Source organism: Hippopotamus amphibius, chromosome 15 (assembly GCF_030028045.1).
Source record: "Hippopotamus amphibius kiboko isolate mHipAmp2 chromosome 15, mHipAmp2.hap2, whole genome shotgun sequence".
Classification (NCBI taxonomy): Eukaryota; Metazoa; Chordata; class Mammalia; order Artiodactyla; family Hippopotamidae; genus Hippopotamus; species Hippopotamus amphibius.
The window spans coordinates 27,863,238-27,877,632 of record NC_080200.1 but is presented as its reverse complement, the minus strand read 5'-3'; the positions used below and the strand labels follow the sequence as shown (position 1 = coordinate 27,877,632).

Genomic DNA, 14,395 nt, shown 5'->3' with positions numbered 1-14,395 from the left:
AAGTTTTGTAACTCACTTTTAGCACATCTAAAGTTTTCGATATGCTGAGAACCTCAGAAATTAGAAGTGGTCTATGGTTTTTCTAGACCTATATAAGTCCTGGCCTCTGTCTTCCATATAATTGGATACCCAAAGGCTGAATGCTAGGGTGGAAAAAACTAGATTCAGTAGGTGTATCAACTATACCAGAAGCCAGCCTTATTCCCTCCTGCCATCTGGAAGGGAAGATGAGAAATCAAGAGTTTGGTGTCTGCATGAGTTTAGTACTCTCCAGGTCTCATCCCCCAAATTTGTGTTAAGAGCATTTGCTTCCTGTTTACCTGGGGAAATGGATATTGGAGGCAAAATAATGTTCTGGGTGCCACAAGTTCCAGTGAGCTTAAAATGTAGTTTCAGGGACTTCTCTGATGGTACAGTGGTTAAGAATCGCCTGCCAATGCAGGTGACATGGGTTCTAGTCATGGTCCAGGAAGCAGCAGAGCAACTAAGCCCATGTGCCACAACTCCTGAGCCTGCACTCTAGAGCCAAGGAGCCACAACTACTGAAGCCCACGCACCTAGATCCGGTGCTCCCCAGCAAGTGAAGCCACTGCAATGAGTAGCCCGAGCACCAAAGTGAAGAGTAGCCCCCTCGCCACAACTAGAGAAAGCCCTTGCACAGCAAGGAAGACCTAACACAGCCAAAAAATTAATTAAAAAATAATAATAAAATTAAGTTATTAAAAAAAAATAAAAATGCACCTATGGGGACTTCCCTGGTGATCCAATGGGTAAGACTCCACGCTCCCAATGCAGGGAGCCCAGGTTCGATACCTGTCGAGGAGCTAGATCCCACATGCATGCTTCAACTAAGAGTCCGCATGCCACAACTAAAGATCCCGCATTCCCCAATGAAGATTCCCAGTGCTGCAACTAAGACCTGGAGCAACCAAAATAAATTAATTTTTTAAAAACACAAATAAATAAAAATTTTTTTAAATGCACATATGCTTTGGCCCAGTGATTCTACACCTGGTAGGAAGGTAGGCAGATAGATCGACAGAATATTCACATGATGTACTTGTGTTTAAAAATATACACAAGGATGTGCATTGCAGCATTTTTTGCAGTACCCAAATCGTAGAAACAACCTAACCACCATCACAAAGAACTGATTAAATAAAATATAGGTCACCCATATAATGGCTCTGCATTGGAAAGCATTTGGTGAACATGTATGTGTATAGATATGATTGCCAAGATTTAGTGTTATGTGAAAAAGCACTGAGAAAAGTATGTTTCCTTTCACGTTGCAAAGGGAGATATATCCTCATGGATATAAGCTTGGACAAACAGGCTTTCTGGAAAGATGCACAAGAAACTGCTAAGAGTGGTTGATGCCCAAGAAATGGCTAAGACTCTGGAAATGGAAAGGAGAAATTTTTTCTTATAACATGTATATTATTTTTTCAATAAGGAATCAAATTTCTGCTTTGTGCTTAATTTTCCGAAAAGATAGAATATATACTAAAAACCCACCATAAAACAATTCTTGACCAATTTGTCCTTTCTATCCAGCTTGTGCTTGTAGCTTAACTTGCCCCTCCACCCTACCTGCAAAGCAGCCCCCATCCTTGCTCATCACCATCCTCTTTGCTTGAGGGAGGAAGTGGGCACAGGGAACACCCTACATTCTCTTCTGGTCCTTTCTTACTGATTAGGCCAGTAATGGTCATTTCTCTGCACCCACACTAATCTGGCCTTGTCAAATCAATAGGGGGGGAAGGGTAACTATATTCATTCGTTTCTTTTATTACTGTGACGTTAAACATGTTCCATGTTCATCAACCATATTTATTTATTCCTTTGTGAATTGTCTATTCGTGTCATTTGTCCATTTTTCTGTAACACGTTTTGTCTTTTCCTCATTGGTTTGCAAGAAAACTTTATTAGGACATCAGCTTATCTATTACAATTATTTCCCCCTCAGTTTAAGAGCTTTGTTTGGGGCTCTTTTTGGTTATATGGAACAGAAATATATTCAAATGAACTCAAGGAAAGTACATCGGATATGAAGGAACCTGGGGAAAGGAAAAGGAGTACTGCCTGGCCTTATGTCACTGGGAGCTGGAAACTGGCTTGGAGGTTGCGTTCCTGCCTTTCAGAGCTACCTGGCCTCTGTGCATCTGCTCCATCCTTCTCCCTCCCTCTTCAGGCTTTTCAACTCACTACCATTTTATAACGCTTAACATGCTCCAGGGCCAACTGGAGTCCTCTATGAATTTAGGATTAGTATACTCCCACATTCTCCTTCAGTTTTGAAGTCTCCTCCCAACTGTTACAACACATTTAGACAATTCATCCATTCTGTCTTTTGGTTCAGGTCTTCCACAGAGCCTCCATCTTCCTGTTCTCCTCTACTTTCTCAGACCTGTGGGTGAAGAATGTTGCCTGCCATGTCAGTAAACAAAGATGTTGAGCCATCAGCCACTGCAGCCTTCCAACGGTGCACCCAGAGGGGATTCAGGATAGAGAAAAATAGGATACTGGACCTAGATAGTTAAGGGGCATATCAAAGGAATGATTTCAGTGAGCCCAGACTCTTGCATCTTCCCACACATAAAAAAGTACTGAATTCATTAACTTGAGATGTTTGGTTTTTCTTTAATTACTACTAATCTTTTGATGCTCCGACTACCTGTTTTTTTGTTGCAAAAACCCCTATATATCTTGGCTCCTATCTTACCTCTTTGGAGCATTCCCTTTTCTAAATATTTCACATAAACAGAATCATATCTGACTTCTTTCACTTAGCATAATGTTTTTGCACTTCATTCATGTTGGAGCATGTATCAAGAATTGATTTTTTTATTGTTGAATAATATTACATGGCATAAATACACATTTTGTTTATCCATTGAACAGCTGACAGGCATTTAGATTGTTCCCAGCTTTCAGCAATAATAAGTAATACTGCTATGAATATTTGTATACAAGTCTCTCTCTATTATTTTTTTGGTCACACTGTGTGGTTACAAGGGATTGAACCCAGGCCAGGGTAGTGAAAGAGCTGAATCCTAACTACTGGACCACCAGGGAACTCCCTGTATACAAGTCTTAAGTGGACATGTTTCCATTTCTTTTATGTATTACATAGGAATAGAATTGCTGACTTGTATACTAAGTTTATGTTTAACTGTTTAAGAAACTACCAAATTGTTTTCCAAACTGGCTGCTCATTTTACATTCGCATGTAGGAAGGTCTCAGTTTCTCCACATCATCGCCAATAGCCAGTTAGTAGATGTGGAGTGGTATCTCATTGTGGTTTGTTTCAAATTCAGTGAGCCCCCGTGGCAGTGAAGCTTTTGGGTTTGTGCAGCCTCCTCAGTCCTGGGACAGCTACCTTGCTGACCAAGTTAGGAAAATGTTAGCAGTCCCAGGCAAGAATGCCACAGACTCTCACTGTTCTAACCAGAGTTCAGAAATTTTTCATGGATAAATGCTTCTCAATTTCTCATTTACCTATAGTCAATTTCCAGAGCCTTAAATCTTAAAAAAAAAAAAACAAAAAACAAAACTTTTTTTTCGTTTCATAATTGTTTCCTGGGGAGAAAATTTGCTGACTACTTTTAGTTGAAGATTTTTTTCCTCTAGATGTTTTCTCTGTTTTCTTTCAGTTGTTTTCTGTTTGCTTGCCTTGGTCTCTGTGTTTTACATTGCAAGGTTTTTTTTGTCTTTGTTTTTGTTTTTTGCCTTGTCTGCACATTGGAATTACCTGAAAAGTTTTTAAAATCCTAGTGCTCAGGGCTTCCCTGGTGGTGCAGTGGTTAAGAATCCACCTGCCAATGTAGGGGACACAGGTTCGATCCCTGGGCCGGGAAGATCCCACATGCTGTGGAGCAACAAAGCCCATGAGTCAAAACTACTGAGCCTATGCTCTAGGGCCTTCGAGCCACAACTATTGAGCCCACATGCCACAGCTACTGAAGCCTGCGTGCCTAGAGCCCATGCACCACAACTAAGAGTAGCCTCTGCTCGCCACAACTAGAGAAAGCCCGTGAGCAGCAATGAAGACCCAACACAGCCAATAAATAAATAAATAAATAAATTTTAAAAACTTACACTCCTCTTGTGTTTCTTCTTTACTGTCACACTAGTACCACATTCACAACTCTTTCTACACCAGATGTGTCAGGGTTTTCCCCATGCCAAGCAATTGTGTGACACCAGCTGGGTGTCCTACAATTTAAATAAATTCTGACACTATCTACCTGGAGATAGCTAGTGTCAGATCCCATAGGTTAAGGGCAGTTCCATAAGACTGACCCCACTTCAGATGTTAGTTGCAAGCAGTGAATTCTCAAGTTACCCACAATTTCTGTCTGACTTCGCTATAAATTGGTGGTTTCCATGATCTCCTCCCCTTGGAATTGATTATTTGCTAAAACAGCTCACAGAATTCAGAGAAATACTTACATGTATCAGTTTATTAATGGATATGATAAAGGATATTGACAAAGCAGCCAAATGAAGAGATACACAGGGCAAGGTCGGGGAGGGACCCAAGCACGAACTTCTGTCCCCATAGCACTGGGTGTGTCACCCTCCCAGCACGTGGATGTGTTTACTGACCTGGAAAATTTCTGAACCCAGTACTTAGGGGATTTTTATGGAAGCGTGATCAATCATTAACTCCATTTCCAGCCCCTCTCATTTCTGGAGAATGGGGGCGGAGAGGAAGGGCTGAAAGTTCCAAGTGTCCAATAAAAGCTCAGTCTTTCTGGTGAGCAGCTCCCCTCCAGGAGCCCACCATGGGTCACTTCATTAGACCAAAAGCCACAGCTATAACTCAGGTAATTCCAAGGGATTTAGAAACTGTGTCAGGAACAGGGGTCAAAAAGACCAACCGTTAGAACAAAAGATGTGCCTAGTGCTCTTAACACTTAGGAAATTACAGGGGTTTTAGGAACTCTGTGCCAGGAATTGGGGGCGGAGACCAGTATATATATATATATATATATATATATATTTTATTATCTCCCACTACCAACAGAGGAGAAGGAAGATCTCTTGCTTACAGTAGAAAGCTGAGGGCTGACTGATAAGTATAAAGGGAGTGCTAGTGTTGGAAGAGCATAATTTGGCAATCGTAAAGGTAAGAGTGGATGCAAGAGTCACCAATGGATGCTAACTTCAGGGGGAATTTCGAGGAACAGGACATTTAAATGGTCTTAAAAGTGTCTGCCCAGAGTAGGGAAGGTTCCTTTGCAACATTTAAAAGCAATACCTGTCCCTAGGTGGGATCCTGTACTAGAGGGGAAAAATGCTATAAAGGACATTATTAGTAAACTGACAAAATTGAAATATGGATGGTTGATTAAAGTATTATATCAAGGTAAATTCATAAGGTGAATAACTGTACTGTGGTTATGTAAGAGAATACACACTGAAGTATTTAGGAGCAAAGGACCATGATGTATATGAAAGGTTCAGAAATGATAAAGGAAATAGGGTAAAATGTTGCATGTAGGGGAATCTAGATAAAGGGTATGCTGGTGTTCCTCGCACAATTTTTATTTTTTTATTTATTAAAAAAATTTTTTTTCCTTGCACAATTTTTAAATTTACAACTTAAAAAAAAGAAAAGAAAGCCAGGGGAGTTCCCTGGTGGTCTAGTGGTTAGTATTCAGTGCTTTCACTGTTGTGGCCCGGGTTCAGTCCCTGGTTGGGGAACTGAACTGAGATCCTGCAAGCAGTGCAGCAAAGCAAAAAAAAAAAAAAAAAAAAAAGAGAGAGAGAGCGAGAAAGCCAGGCTCTCACAATTCAAGACAATTATTTCAGAGCTGTTCAGAGCCCATAGAGCCTAGAGCCTATTTCAGAAGCTAGAAGCCCCCAAACAATTCTGTTTTCTGCAGAAAGCCTCACGTTTTCATTTAAATGATAACAGGTACCTTCATAAAAAGGAATATCCATGACAGCTATATATGGGCTAATCAAAATATTAACCCACCACACATTTTGTCTAAATTGTTTATAAACATAAGCCTACCATTCATTTATTTACAGCTGTTATACAAATATAAAACCACAATAAATTTATAAATTATTTATAAAACATTCAAATTAACACTTAAATAGGACAACAAAAACTGTTTTTCCGCTGAAAATCAGTGCTGTTTGACCTGTGATCTGCTCCCAATGCCCTGAGGCAGATGTTTTCAAGTTCAGTTGGCACATGTGCTGTGCTGTGCCATGATGCACCTTCTCAGTCTACTTTTCACTCTTCAGAAGACTGAAATCTTCCACTCACAGGGGAGCTCAGTGCTCTCAAGCCTGTCTGCTTGCCTTCCCCTCTGGTTAGCCGCCACCCAGGTGCAGACTCTCGGGTTCTAGGGTGCTTCCTGGTGGTTACCTAGAGCAGATAGAACATCATCAACACCTTTTTTCAGTTATCTTTTAAAACAGAAAATTTAAACATTTTCCATAGAGTACTGCAGATTCCAAAGAACATGCATGTAACAAATTTTAAGGCATAATGTCTTGACAGCAGCATGAGTATGCAAGAGGAAGCAATAGCAACCCCGAGACTGCCACCGCGGTCACCCCTTGTGCTGCATCCCACCCCTGCTGAAACCACCAAAGCCAAGAGGAAGGATGAAGGAGAAGCTAAAGAAGAAAAAGCCCAAGAGAAGGATGAACCACATAGGGGATGGGCATCCTTTCCTGCTAAAGTTGTTCTTCCTAAAAAGGCACCTTGCAGAAAATGGAGGTACCGGGTTAAGCTTGTGTATTTTGTATAACTATGTTCTTGTGTTCTCTACTATTTGGATTACTGTTTTTATCAGGTTTTATACAAACGCAAATATTTTTAAAAAAATATTTATTTTTGGCTGCATCGGGTTTTTGTTGTGGCACTTGGGATCTTTCATTGTGGCGCGTGGGCTCCAAAGTACACGATCTTAGCTGCCCTGCAGCATGTGGGAATCTTAGTTCCCCTACCAGGGATCAAACCCACGTCCCCTGCGTTGGAAGGTGGATTATTAACCACTGGACCACCATGGAAGTCCCAAATAATTGTTTTTAATTAATTAATTAGTTTATTGGCTGCATTGGGTCTTTGTTGCTGCATGCATGGCGAGCAGGGTCTACTCTTCATTGCAGTGCTCAGGTTTCTCACTGCAGTGGCTTCTCTTATTGTGGAGCACAGGGTTTAGGCGTGCAGGCGTCAGTAGTTGTGGCACGTGGGCTCAATAGCTGTGGCTTGTGGGCTCTAGAGTGCAGGTTCAGTAGTTGTGGCACATGGGCTTAGTTGCTCCGTGGCATGTGGGATCGTCCCGGACCGGTGCTCGAATCCATGTCCCCTGCATTGGCAGGTAGAGTCTTAACCACTGTGCCACCAGGGAAGTCCCTGTTTGTTTTTAAAGCTATATTAGCACAGAGAACCCCTCACTGTTTCAGGGAAGAGTAACGATCACTAACAGATTCTCTTACAAGCTGCGCTGAAATGGTCATGAGGGTAAAGAAGATTTTGCTTCCTTGGTTTTGGAAGTACGTATTCCTCTTGGTTGCCAAGAGAAGGGATGCACTGACATTTACAACCACTATGGCTGTGAAGAAATTAAAATTCTTTTTTAGGTCTTTTCTCCTTTCCTCTGTGCCATCAGAATGAGCTTATGTCCTTAAAACTCAGACCTGTTGGGACCTGGCACTCCTTTCCTCACAGGCTCCAAATCTGGTCTTTTCAGTGACACTGAGACAGAGTCCCTCAAAGGAGCCAGGAATCATTGTCACTGATTGTGGATCTTTAAATTCCACAGTTTTCAGGACTTCCCTGGCAGTCGAATGGTTGGGGCTCTGAACTTCCACTGTGGGGGGCACGGGTTTGATCCCTGTTAGAGGAACTGGGATTTTGCATGCCGCACCATGTGGCCAAACCCCACCCCCCACCCCACCCCCCACAGAAAACAGAAAAACTCCTACAGTTTTCATTAACTTTCCTCAAAATCAAGGTCTGCTTGTGAAAGGAGTTAACATGTTAAGTGGGAATTATTCCTCCTCTAAACTTTTCCTGTTCAAACCATCAAAAAAGACTTCCTTGGGTTTTGCAGCTTTTCCTTTTTTGTAAACCATGGAAATAGGGAAATCGAAAGTTGCTGTATACCATTCCTGATGACTATTTAGGACCTTCCTGAAATGTCATGAGTGTTACTGAAAATTAGCTTTAATAACATAGACACAGTTGCGGGGGGGGGGTTGGTGTTGGTGGAAGAGGGAGTGAGGGACAGAAGGGGAATGTGTGATTGGCTGGGTTAAAATACTCCTGGGCTCCGATTCCATGTCCATTACACAACCTTCTGAGGGCTGATTCAAGCTTATCCTGATGATAAGAGAGAGCTTTCAACAGTGAGCATAAAGGTTTATTTGTGGAAACTGACATTCTAATTCTAAAATTAGGATACAAATTCAATAACATGGAATTGAAACTACATGAAAATTCCAAGGACCTAGAAAACCAAAGCAATCTTGAAAAAAAAAGTTTGAAGATCTACATTACCAGATAAAGACTTCCTGTAAGCTACAATAATTAAGAAAATACGGTATCGGTACAAGAATAAAAAGACCAATAAAGAGAACAGAGAGCCCAGAAACAGGCATGCATACACAGTCGCGTGATGAACAATAGAGACACAGCTGCAAAGAGTGGGGAAAGGCGAGTCTTTCACACATGGTGCTGGGTCAGCTCGACATCCACATGAAAAAAACGCTATCAACAAATAAAACAACAAAAATTAACTCAAAACGGAATATAAAATGTAAAGCTAAAACAGTGAAACGTTCACTTTGGCAAAGCATTCTTAAATATGACACCAAAAGCATGACCTTTTGAGCAAAGTAAAAATTGATAAATTGGACTTTATTAAAATTAAATACTTTTGCTTTAATAGGCAAGCCATAGACTGGGAAAAAATACTTGCAAAACGTATCTGACAAAGGACTTTTACCTAGCATTAAAGAACGAATACTCAATGAGACAAACAATCCAGTTTAAAAAAAAAAAAAGGGTGGGGTGAGGAGAGAAGAACAACTTCAGCCACAAGGGTAACATATAAGCACATGAAAAGATACTCAACATTACTAGCCAACAGAAAAATGAAATCAAAATCACAATTTAAACACACCCGCTAGAATAACTAAAATTAAAAGGGTTTCCCATACTAAGTGTTGGAGGAACAGGAACAGAAACTTTTTCACTGCTGGTGGGGATGTGGTACACCATTTTGGAGAAACCTTGGTAACTTCATAAAAAGGTAAACATACACCTACCATATTACCCAGCCATTCTACTCCTAGCTATTTATTGAAGAGACATTAAAGCATGTGGCCACACAAAGACTAGTACACAGACATTTATAGCAGGTGTATTTATAATAGCCCCCCCAAATGGAAACAACCCACATTTCCACCAATGGTGGATGGAAAAACAAATTGTGATATTTCCATATAATGGAATACTACTTACCAAAAAAGGAATGAATTGTCAATAAATGCAACAACGTGAATGAATTTCAACTTAAAATAATTATGCTGCAAGAAGTACATACTAAACAATTCTATTTATATAAAATTCTAGTAAATTCAAACTAATCTATATAGTGATGGGAGCAGAGGAAATTTCTGAAGGTAACAGATATCTTTATTATCTTGATTTTGGTAATGATTTCTTACGTCAAATTACCCAAACATATCAAAGTGTACATTATAAATACTGAATCTATGTAGTTCATTGTGTCAATTATTTCCTCAATAAAACTGTTAAAGAAAAGTTTCCTGGGAGGTGGCACACCAGTTGGCTCTGCCCTATGTTGTGAGCTCTCCTGGAGCTGGGTGACCTCTTCTAGAGCCATCAAGAAGGTAGATTAACTGGGAGGCCCCTGCCAGAGATCCTTGGGGTCAGGAAAGCCAAGTAGAGGTGATGGCAATTGACTGGGTGTGGTGGGTGAGTAAGGGGTGATTTCATTTCCTTCCACTATTTAACACAGCACTTGTCCTTCAAACAAGCCCAGCTCCTTTGTACCTCTAGCCCCTACCTTCACGTAGCTAGGGTCTCTCATCACTCAGGTCTTAGTATGAATATCAACTGCCTTCACTGAGTGCCGGGTCTAAATTGGTCCCTACCCCTCATTTTGGTCCTAAAGTCACTTTCTGTATTTCTCTATTTTCTTCATGGCCTGTATCACAACCAAAAATTCTTATTCATTTAGTTATTTCATTTTTACTATCTAGTCTCTTCCTCCCTCTTTTATGCTGTTCACATCCCACAGATCCCTTCACTGGGGGTGCACCCCCCCACCATAAGTGCCTTAAGTGTTGGTTGACAACTCACAGTTGCCCCTGCCAATGACTGGCTGAAATGAGGGGCTGGGGGGGAGAAGAAGGGCACAAAAAATTGGCTCCCTTGCAGTAAGGAGACCTAACTCTGTTTCTTACAGTTCCCCATGGAATCTGGCTAGAGCTAGTCTCCACTTGAGGCCACATTTCTGTTTAGCTTTAGCTTTTTTCCCTGCCCTGTCCTACTTCCCCTACTCCCTTCTCCAGAGAGGAGTTCCTCAGTAAATCCCTTAAAAATTCTCATCTGAGGCTCTGCTTCTAGGAAACCTGACCCATGGGTCAGAACCAAACACCCCTGGTTAGCTTCATGAGGGACCATTTTGCTCACTCTCCTAGAACACATTCCTATCTCAGACTCTGCTTATGACCTTCTCCCTGCTAAGAAGGATAGCTTGATGGGGGAATACCTTCCAAAGAACAGTGCCTGGAACACAGTAGGTGCTCAATAAGTGCACTGAATGAATACAGGGGAGAGCCCAGGGGTCTGTTTTATAGCTTAGCTGATCTGGCCTAGAGGCATTGTGACTCATAGTCAGCAGACAGCAGCTGAGTGGTTCAGAGATGGGGCCAAGCCTGGGACAGCAGCCTGGCATCTCCAACACATCCTCCAGGTGAGGCACAATACGTGAGGATTATCGGGGGAGGGTCCTCTGGAAAGATGCAACCTCAAGGGTGGGCCTGGTTCTAGCCTTGGGCTCTGTGTGGTCTTCCAGAGACATGTCCCTGGGCCAGATCTAGGGATTGTACTTTCCAGGTGTGTGAGGAGTAAGTGTGTGTTGAATTCAAGAACACATGACAGAGGGAACCCTGCCCCAGGGTTTCTTCTCTTTTCACTCTCCGTGGAGAGAACAGGAATTTAAAAGAAAGCATATAGTCTTCTTTCTCACACAACACAAACAGCACTTACAGGAATGGGGGGAGAGGGAGAATGGGACATGTCTGTTACCTGGACTTTAGCTTCCTTGAGCATGTAGTCTGCGTGGGATAAAAGTCATGTCCAGTCTGTGCAACCTCTGTTGGCTCAAGCCCTAAGCATAAGTCACATGCCCCCACTGGACTGACCACACTGAACTGTGTGATCTACACGCACATATCTAGCTTCCCAGATGGACCAGGAGCATCTTGAGGGCAGGCATAAGCTCTGCTGGGGATCCTCTACCCAGACCGGGGCCTGGCACAGAGCAGGTGCCAGTCAGTTCAAGGTTGTAAAATAACTGAATGATGGGGGCAGTAATGTTATTGGGTATGCTACATCCACCAGATACTTTCCAGAACGTAGATCTAGCCCCGGCTTTGCAATCCTTCAGCAGTGCCCTCTAAAACACAGAAGGAAGTCTAAACTTTTAAGTCTGTCTGCACAGCACCCTCATGTAGTGAGTGCCCTGGTCCCCCTTTCCAGTTTCCTCTCCTGCTATTCCCAGCTCAATACCCTACCCCAAGCTCTTCCTCACATGTGCAACATTCTAGCCTTGCCTTGCCAAGCTCTTCACTCTGCCTAAAGGCTCTCCCTTATCCACCCCCAATCTACCTGTCAAATTCCTGTGCATCTTTTAAGTACCTACTTGTCTCTACTATCATTCCCTCCTCCCTTAAGGGGCCTATTAACCCCTTCCAGCAGCCACCCAGCACTCAGAGAGCAGGATTCTGGTCCTTCATCTGCCTATCTCTCCCCATGGCCTGAAAGAGTGGTCTTCGGGTAACGTGGTTTCTGGGAGACTGCTGTTGGTGCGAGTGTGCAGGGCTGGACCCCGAGCGCCAGCCGCAGGCTTGAGCCCTTGCCCACCAGATCTCGCGGTTTGAGGGGGCAGCTCGTCCGAGCAGGCTGCTCACCCAGACTCTTGCTCCTCAGCAGTGCCTCTGGCTCGCCTTTATCATTCTGGACATCCGGGCTTGCGAGGCAAAGGCGCAGACTGGGTCGCCCGCATCCTCACGGCTCCACTCCGGGCATCCACGCACCCGACGAGGCCCGCCCGGCCCTCGCCCTGGAGGCCTTCGGGTGCCCGGCCTCGGGCCACGCCAGCCGCCTGTGGAAGCAGCTGCGGCAGTTCTGGGCCGACCACTTCTCGCGGCGCTTCTCGCCGCGGCGCCCGCCGCTGCGCCGCATCTCCTCCATGTCCACCTTCTACCTGCTGGACCACCAGACGCGCCAGGAGGAGCTCGGCCTCAGCTACGGCGCGCCGCGCACGCGCCTCAGCGACGAGGCCTTCGTGTTCCGCGGCGGCCGCTGGACCGCCGAGGGCCAGCTGGTGCGGTCGCGGCCACCGCTGCCCTCGCCCACCGCCTCGGGCTGGCGGGCGCAGATGCAGCGGATCGAGAGCCAGGTGCTGCTGGAGGAGAACAACTACCTGAAGCTGCAGCAGGAGCTGCTCATGGACATGCTGACGGAGACCACGGCGCGCATGCACCTGCTGGAGAAGAAGCTGGACCGCGAGGGGAGCCCGGCCGCGGCGGCGCGCGCCTTTCAAAGGAAGATGCGCAGGCGCGAGGGCGCGGGCAGCGTGCTCATGCTCCAGGCGCGGGCTCTGGAGTCGCGGTGACGCAATAAAACCCGTGTGGCGCCTGCGCACCTCGCTCCTCGCCGCAGGGCCGGGCCGCGACTGGTCTCCGGGCGGGCGCCGGGCGCGGGGCGCGGGGCGCGGGGCGCGGGGCGAGCATGCAGGGACAGTCACTCCCAGCCCGGTGTGGACGCGTGACTCAGCCAGCAGCCCGTCTGGGAGAGTGCGATAGGGCCGTGAAGGAAGATGTTTGCAGCGCTTTGGGAACACTAAGTGGGAGCCAGGCTTGCAACAGTGCAACGGGGGACAGGGATGGCAGGCGATGAAAAGCGGTGGCAGCAGTGGGTTTCTCTTGGCCCAAGGGACGGAGGGCAAAGTCCGGGAGGCAAGGAAACCCGGGCTCAGGGATGGAGGGTGCGGTTGGACGGGCAGGGTCGGGGACCTTGCACTTGACCTTTCCCTCCTTGAGGCGCTCCCGGAGGGGTTTCAGCCTGAGTCCAGGATAAAAGTGTATTTTACGACCTGGAAACTGTTTCCCTAAAAAATTAGCTTTCTCGGAACTTTGGGCTCTGCCTCCGCCTCCTGGCTGTGCGGCTTTTGGCGAGTTGCTTCTTCGTTCGGGCTTCCTTTTCCTCTCTAGAATTACGGGACAGAGGTAGAAACAAGCACTCTCCAGATCTAATCCAGTGCACAGATGGGATTTGCTCGACCCACTTTATTTTACAATTTTGCATGAGTTGCCAACGTTTAAGAATTTGGAGATTTAATATTAAAAATCCAGATTTCCTGTGTTCTCCTAAAAACCCAGAAGACTTAGCCATCCTGGACCTTGGTTTTGCCGTGTAGCAGTTGCCTGAATTGTGGCTGTCGCCTCCTGGTCAGCTTCACTCCTTTCCTCCTGTAGGTGTCTGATTTTGGATCCCCTTCTAGATCCCTTCTAGATCTGTGTTCTCTCCTGGGGCCTGGGGAGCTTCCTCCTGTGCCCAAGGTATGGTGTAAGGTGCCTTGGGTGAGGGTGTTGTACTTGCGAGAGATGTGGCTGCATGACAAAGGTGATGACACTTGCCCTTGCAATCTGCAGCCTTTCCTTGGAATGTACTCAGGCCGTTTCAACATGCAGTTAAACTTAAATTGGGTTGGATTCCAACACACTTCCCTAGAGCTGTGTGAAACCTTTGCGAGAAGTGGGTCTCCTGCCTCAGCCTAACTTGCTTTCAGGAGAAAGACTAGGGATTACCAAACCACCACTTTGTAGAAAAATGTGGCCTTATCTATTAAATCAGCAAAACAACACAAAATGTCATTAGACACTAAGCGTAAAAACATTCCTTTTGAGCAGTGCTCTTTTGTATTTTATTTTATTTTTTATAAATTTGGAAATTTATTTATTGTTTGGTTGTGTTGGGTCTTTGTTGCCGCGCATGGGCTTTCTCTACTTGCAGAGAGCAGGGGACTACTCTTTGTTGCCATGTGCGGGGCTGTAGGCGCATGGGCTTCAGTAGTTGTGGCATGTGGGCTCAATAGTTGTGGC

General features: G+C 44.8%; 1 protein-coding gene across 1 annotated transcript; it reads left to right on the top strand.

Annotated features, from left to right (window-relative positions):
* The first annotated feature begins 11,737 nt into the window (after positions 1-11,737).
* Positions 11,738-12,906, top strand: CBY3 (chibby family member 3). Its single transcript, XM_057708446.1, has 3 exons — positions 11,738-11,742; positions 11,985-12,065; positions 12,156-12,906. Exons 1-3 carry the CDS (start codon positions 11,738-11,740, stop codon positions 12,904-12,906), a joined length of 837 nt encoding a protein of 278 aa, XP_057564429.1.
* Positions 12,907-14,395: the final 1,489 nt, after the last annotated feature.

Excerpts from the sequence above, each read along its gene's own strand:
- CBY3 (XM_057708446.1), top strand. Across the intron at positions 12,066-12,155 it reads CCTGAAAGAGTGGTCTTCGG|ATCTCGCGGTTTGAGGGGGC; the intron begins GTAACGTGGTTT and ends CTTGCCCACCAG.